This window comes from Mandrillus leucophaeus, unplaced genomic scaffold (assembly GCF_000951045.1).
Source record: "Mandrillus leucophaeus isolate KB7577 unplaced genomic scaffold, Mleu.le_1.0 Scaffold419, whole genome shotgun sequence".
NCBI lineage: Eukaryota > Metazoa > Chordata > Mammalia > Primates > Cercopithecidae > Mandrillus > Mandrillus leucophaeus.
In genome coordinates, this window is record NW_012104465.1 from 129,855 (window position 1) to 136,537 (window position 6,683).

Genomic DNA, 6,683 nt, shown 5'->3' on the forward strand with positions numbered 1-6,683 from the left:
CTTGCAAATTGATGTAGATGGTCTGCTGCTGCAATTAGGGCATGAACAAGATGATTTTTTTCCTTGCAAATTGATGTAGATGGTCTGCTGCTGCAGGCGCCATCTTCCACATCATCTTGTCCCTCCTTAACAAGTTATCCATTTGTGAACTGCTAATTTATTTGGGGATTTGTCCCCATAAACTTTTCTGAAAGCATCAGTGATTTCACCATTCTTCCATCCAAGCTTCACCATAAATGTTGATGTTTCTTCTTGCTTCAATTTTAGCAGAATTCACATTGCTCTGAGAGGGACTGTTTTCAAGCTGATGTCTTACCCTTCTTAGTGCCTCAAATGAAATCCCATTCAGACATGTTATAACAAGTTAGTATGAGTTTACTTTGGTGCAAAACAATTTGAAATTCATGCATTGTTTTTTCATACTATGTGTTTTCCATGAACTTTTCTAAGTCCCCTTGTATAAGAGTATTATATGATCTCATTTATATGAAATTTTAGAACAGGCAAAACTATACTGATAGAAGACAAGTAAGTGGTTATCTGGTGTTGGAATGGGGTAGAGATTCTGCGAAGGGGGATGAGTGAACTATTTTGGGGTGATATTTAGGATGATTAATAATGTTTTATATCTTGATTGTTGTGGTGGATACATGGGTATATACATTTGTCAAAAATCAAACTCTCTCTCTCTCTCTTTCTCTCTCTCTCGCTCTCTCTCTCTATATATATATATATATTTTTTTTTTTTCCCGAGACGGAGTCTTGCTCTGTCACCAGGCTAGAGTGCAGTGGAACGATCTTGGCTCACTGCAACCTCTGCCTTCCGGGTTCAAGGATTCTCCTTCCTCAGCCTCACTAGTAGCTGGGACTACAGGCATGTGCCACCACGCCCAGCGAATTTTTGTATTTTTAGTGGAGACAGAGTTTCACCCTGTTGGCCAGGATGGTCTCGATCTCTTAACCTCATGATTCACCCACCTCAACCTCCCAAAGTGCTGGGATAACAGGTGTGAGCCACTGTGCCTGGCTCAAACTATACTCTTTCTTTTTTTTTTTTTTGAGATGGAGTCTTGCTCTGTCGCCCAGGCTGGAGTGCAGTGGCATGATCTTGGCTCACTGCAAGCTCCACTTCCCAGGTTCACGCCATTCTCCTGCCCCAGCCTCCCGAGTGGCTGGGACTACAGGTGCCCGCCACCATGCCCAGCTAATTTTTTGTATTTTTAGTAGAGACGGGGTTTCACTGTGTTAGCCAGGATGGTCTCGATCTCCTGACCTCGTGATCCGCCCACCTCAGCCTCCCAAAGTGCTGGGATTCAAACTATATTCTTAATATGAGTACAGTTTATTGTTTCTAAACTACACCTCAGTAAATGTTGATTAAGTGAAAATTAATAATGAGATACAATTCCATACCTATCATATTGGCAAAAATTTTGTAATCTGGTAGTGTCAAGTGTTGGTGAGTGTATGGGGAAAGGGGAATTACTCTATTTCATTGATGGAAGCAAATATTGGTACAATCACTGTTGAGCCATTCAGCAGAATAATTTGTCAGTCTCTAGTAAGTGAAGATGTATGTAACTGTAATCTAGCAATTCCATTTCTAAGCATACACTGTGACCCACAGATACACTCACGTATGTGTACCAGGGCACAAACTGACTGCAACATTACTTATGATAGCAAAAAATCAGGAACAATCTCAATGTATCTATTAACAGAAGATAGATTGATAACTTTTGGTATAGTCATTTATAAGAGAAAACTAGACTGCTGTATCACAGCACGGGTAGACCTCAAAAATATAATGTTGAAAGCAAAAAACAACCTCATTAAAATGGGCAAAAGATGTGTACAGACACTTCTCCCAAGAAGACATACACGTGGCCAACAAGCAAATGAAAAAATGTTCAACATCACTAATCAGAGAAATGTAAGTCAAAACCACACTGAGATACCATTTATACCAGTCAGAATGGCTATTATCAAAAAGTAAAAAAGTAACAGATACTGGTGAGGTTGTAGAGAAAAGGAAATGTTTACACACTTGTGGCAGGCATGTAAATTAGTTCAGCCACTGTGGAAAGCAGTTTGGAGATTTCTCAAAGAACTTAAAACAGAACTAACATTTGACCCAGCAATCCCATTACTGGGTATATACCCAAAGCAACAGAAATAATTCTACTATAGGCCAGATGCGGTGGCTCACGCCTGTAATCCTAGCAATTTGGGAGGCAGAGGCCAGTGGATCACCTGAGGTCAGGAGTTCGAGATCAGCCTGACCAGCATGGAGAAACCCTGTCTCTACTAAAAATACAAAATTAGCCAGGCATGGTGGCACATCTCTGTAATCTCAGTGACTTGGGAGGCTGAGGCAGGAGAATTGCTTGAACCCGGGAGGTGGAGGTTGCAGTGAGCCAAGATCGCTCCATTGTACTCCAGCCTGGGCAACAACAGTGAAACTCCGTCTCAAAAAAAAAAAAGAAAGAAAAGAAAAAAGAGATAATTCTACTATAAAGACACATGTACACATATGCTCATCACAGCACTATTTACAATAACAAAAACATGGAATCAGCCTAGGTGCCCATCAGTGGTGGACTGGATAATGGAAATGTGGTACATAGAATACTACACAGCCATAAAAAAGAAGGAGATTGGCCGGGCATGGTGGGTCATGCCTGTAATCCCAGCATTTGGGAGACGAGGCAGGTAGATCACAAGGTCAGGAGTTCGAGACCAGCCTGACCAACATGGTCAAACCCCATCTCTATTAAAAATACAAAAATTAGCCAGATGTGGTGGCACACGCCTATAATCCCAGCTACTCAGGAGGCTGAGGCAGGAGAATGGTTAGAATCTGGGAGGTGGAGGTTGCAATGAGCCGAGATCACGCCTTTGCACTTCAACCCGGGCAACAGAGCAAGACTCTATCTCAAAAATAAATAAAAAGAACGAGATTGGTTAGGGGTGATGGCTCACACCTGTAATCCCAGCACTTTGGGAGGCTGAGGCGGGCAGATCACCTGAGATCAGGAGTTTGAGACCAGCCTGGCTAACATAGTGAAACCCCATTTCTACTAAAAATACAAAAAATTAGCTGGATGTGGTGGCACGTGTCTGTAATCCCAGCTACTTGGGAGGCTGAGCCAGGAGAATCCCTTGAACCTGGGAGACAGAGGTTGCAGTGAGCCAAGATCATGCCACTGCACTCCAGCCTGGGCAACAAGAGCGAAACAAAACAAAGATAAAAACAAAGAAAAGAATGAGATCATGTTCTTTGCAGCAACATGGATTGATCTGGAGAATATTATCTTAAGTAACTAACAAAGGGACAGAAAACCAAATGTTCTAACTTATAAACGGAAGCTAAACGTTGAGTACCCATGGACACAAAGAAGAGAACGATAGACTAGGCGCAGTGGCTCATACCTATGATTCCAGCACTTTGGTAGGCCAAGGCGGGTGGATCACCTGAGGTCAGGAGTTCATGAACAGTCTGGCCAACTTGGTAAAACCCTGTCTCTACTTAACAATACAAAAATTAGCCAGGTGTGGTGGCTAGAGTGCAGTGACACAATCTCAGCTCACTGCAACCTCCGCCTCCCAGGTTCAAACCACTCTCTTGCCTCAGTCTCCCGAGTCACTGGGATTGCAGGCGCCTGCCACCATACCTAGCTAATTTCTGTATTTTTAGCAGAGACAGGGTTTTACCAAGTTGGCCAGGCTGGTCTCGAACTCCTGACCTCGTGATCCACCCGCCTTGGTCTCCCAAAGTACTGGGATTACAGGCGTGAGCCACCGCATCTGGCCAGTATCTGTGAATTTTGATATGAGAGCAAGAACATTTAAAACCCGTATATTTACAAATTGATGTTTCTTTGCATGAAGGCCTTGGTGAAAGTTGACCAAAAGTCACCCTGTGGACTGTCAGCATCTTTCTTTCTCTCTCTCTCTTTCAGGGTAAAAACCCCAAAGCTGTCATCAGCATTAAGGACTTGAATGCCACCTTCCAGACAGAGAAGATAGGGCACCCCCACGGGCTGCAGATCACCTACAGGAGAGATGGCCACATCAGGAACCTGTTTGTGTATCATGAAAGTGGGAAGGTGAGACGACTGGAGTTGCCACCTCCACCTCCAGCTCGCACCCCAGGACTCGGCAGGTGCAGCTCACCACCTCCCCTGCTCACTGGTGCTGTGCTCAGCTGCCTCTAGAGATTTTCTGCTACCATTTGCCTTAATCTATAGTCACTTCCCAGTCTGAGACAAAGATATGAGGAGGGCAGGGTGAGATCAGGGAGAGGAACCTGGCAAGTACCATGGCTGTATCTGAACGGTGCACAGCCACCAATGAAAGTCCAGTTACAGAAGTGACTATGCCCAGGAATGCAAAGCCAGGTAGGGCCAGAGGTTATTTTATTTTATTTTACTTTTATCCAAAATGTGTTTATTGAGATGGTTTCCCACTCATCTTGATTCAGCGTGCCTTTAGTGCTGCTTCCTCCTAAAGGAACATCCTTCTGTAAGCCTTGCTTTTCTTCCTGTAGGCTGGCAGAGGACAGTGGAGCAGCCAACACACAAAACTACCGTTTGTGCATGGCTAAAGACCGTGGTGATTTTATAGCATCCTGGGCATTTCACATCCATGAAGTAGGAATTGGGGCTCTGCACCAGGCGTTTCTTCTTGTGTTTCCTCTTCTCCTCTTCTGGGGAGGGATGAAGGAGATCCTTTGCGAGAGGCATGTTCTCATGTGGGTAGGTCGTCACCGCCGGAAAGGCAGGCCAGAGGTTTTGAATACGGGGGAGGAACTGATAGACAGTCAGGCGGCAGTGCGCCCCAGGACGCTGCTTCTCAACATGTGGTCCTGGTCCAACAGCATTGGCATCACCCAGGAGCTTGTTAAAAATAGTCTCAAGGCTGAGCATGGTAGCTTTTGCCTGTAATCCCAGAACTTTGGGAGGCCAAGGCAGGTGGATCACTTGAACCCAGGAGTTTGAGACCAGCCTCAACTGGTGGGGAGGGGGCTGTAATCCCAGCACTTTGGGAGGCCGAGGTGGGCGGATCATGAGGTCAGGAGATCGAGACCATCCTGGCTAACACGGTGAAACCCAGTCTCTACTAAAAATACAAAAAAATTAGCTGAAAAAAATAGCTGGGCATGGGGGGAGGGGGCTGTAATCCCAGCACTTTGGGAAGCCGAGGTGGGCGGATCATAAGGTCAGGAGATCGAGACCATCCTGGCTAACACGGTGAAACCCAGTCTCTACTAAAAATACAAAAAAATTAGCTGGGCGTGGGGGCGGGCGCCTGTAGTCCCAGCTACTCGGGAGGCTGAGGCAGGAGAATGGCAATGAACCCAGGAGATGGAGCTTGCAGTGAGCCGAGATGGCGCCACTGCACTCCAGCCTGGGTGACAGAGCAAGACTCCGCCTCAAAAAAAAAAAAAAAAAGAAAAAAGAAAAAGAAACTGCATTTTAACAGGATCCCAGGTGAGTCTTGTGCACATTTAAGTTTGAGAAGCACTATTTTTTTTCCTTTGGAGACAGAACTCGCTCTGTTGCCCAGGTTGGAGTGCAGTGGCGTGATTTCGGCTCACTGCAACCTCCACTTTCAGGGTTCAAGCGATCCTCCTGCCTCAGCCTCCCAAGTAGCTGAGCTCACACTCAGCTAATTTTTTTTTTTTTTGTATTTTTAGTAGACACAGGGTTTCACCATGTTGGCCGGGCTGGTCTTGAATTCCTGACCTCAAGTGATCTGCCCACCTCGGCCTCCCAAAGTGCTGGAATTACAGGGGTGAGCCACTGAGAAGCACTATTTAATAGTCCAGGAAATCAGCCCAGTCAGAGATGAGCAGGCCAATATAAGAGAATAAGCTGGGTCAGGTCCTGAGCAGGGTCTCAGGACTAGGCAGGGGACAGAGATGCTAAGTGGGAGTGGATGAAGGTGGGTGCTGACATTTTGTGACCATCTATTAACTCCCCTGGGCACTGCTTTTGGTGATTGCTGTCCATCATTTCTTAATCCTCAAAATAAGCCCCCGTTACTGAGTCATGGACATGTTAGTAACTTGCTCGGGTCACAGCCAGTGGTTCCTGAGCCCTGCACCCACTTTACCCGCCATGTGCCTCTGCTGTAGGGAGGACCCTTGGCAGCAGGAGCCAGGAACCAGATGCAGGGACTAGACCTTCCCAAGGGGCCCTAGCACCACAGCCCTAGCCCCCTCTCCATGCCAACCACTGCCACAAGGACTTTTACTGAGGCACCCAAGGTCTCTGGCACTTAGGATACCCAGCTCCCTCCTATCTGCCCAGTATGGTGCCTCTGACAACCTGGGTCTGGCCGTTCTTCTCTTGTGCTTGATGCCCCAGCCTGTCTGTTAGATGGGCATAAATGAGGACTCCAGATTCCTGCCTGCAGGAGTCAGGGGGTGATTTAAAAACTAAGTGGACAGGCATAAGGAGTGAGGAGGGGGCTGTGGCAAACAGGAAAACCTGCATGGAGGATTGAAACAAACAAAACTTCAGGAGCCAAACAGGTATGCAGGTTGGACTTGGCACCAGGATCACCAGACTGTGACTGGAGAGACCTTCCAATGTGAAGGCCTAGGCATGTCTTTTCTGGGCTGGCCCCATTCCCTTAGTGCCTGACACCTAAGAAGGTTCTTTTTTTTTTTTTTTTTT

General features: G+C 46.3%; 1 protein-coding gene across 1 annotated transcript in view; it reads left to right on the forward strand.

The window, feature by feature from the left end:
* ADAP2 (ArfGAP with dual PH domains 2) overlaps positions 1-6,683 on the forward strand; it is a 37,631-nt gene that overhangs the window by 20,516 nt on the left and 10,432 nt on the right. Inside the window, exon 7 of the mRNA XM_011992869.1 lies at positions 3,963-4,109. Within this exon, the coding sequence (XP_011848259.1) occupies positions 3,963-4,109 (147 nt within the window). The remainder of the gene's footprint in view (positions 1-3,962; positions 4,110-6,683) is intronic.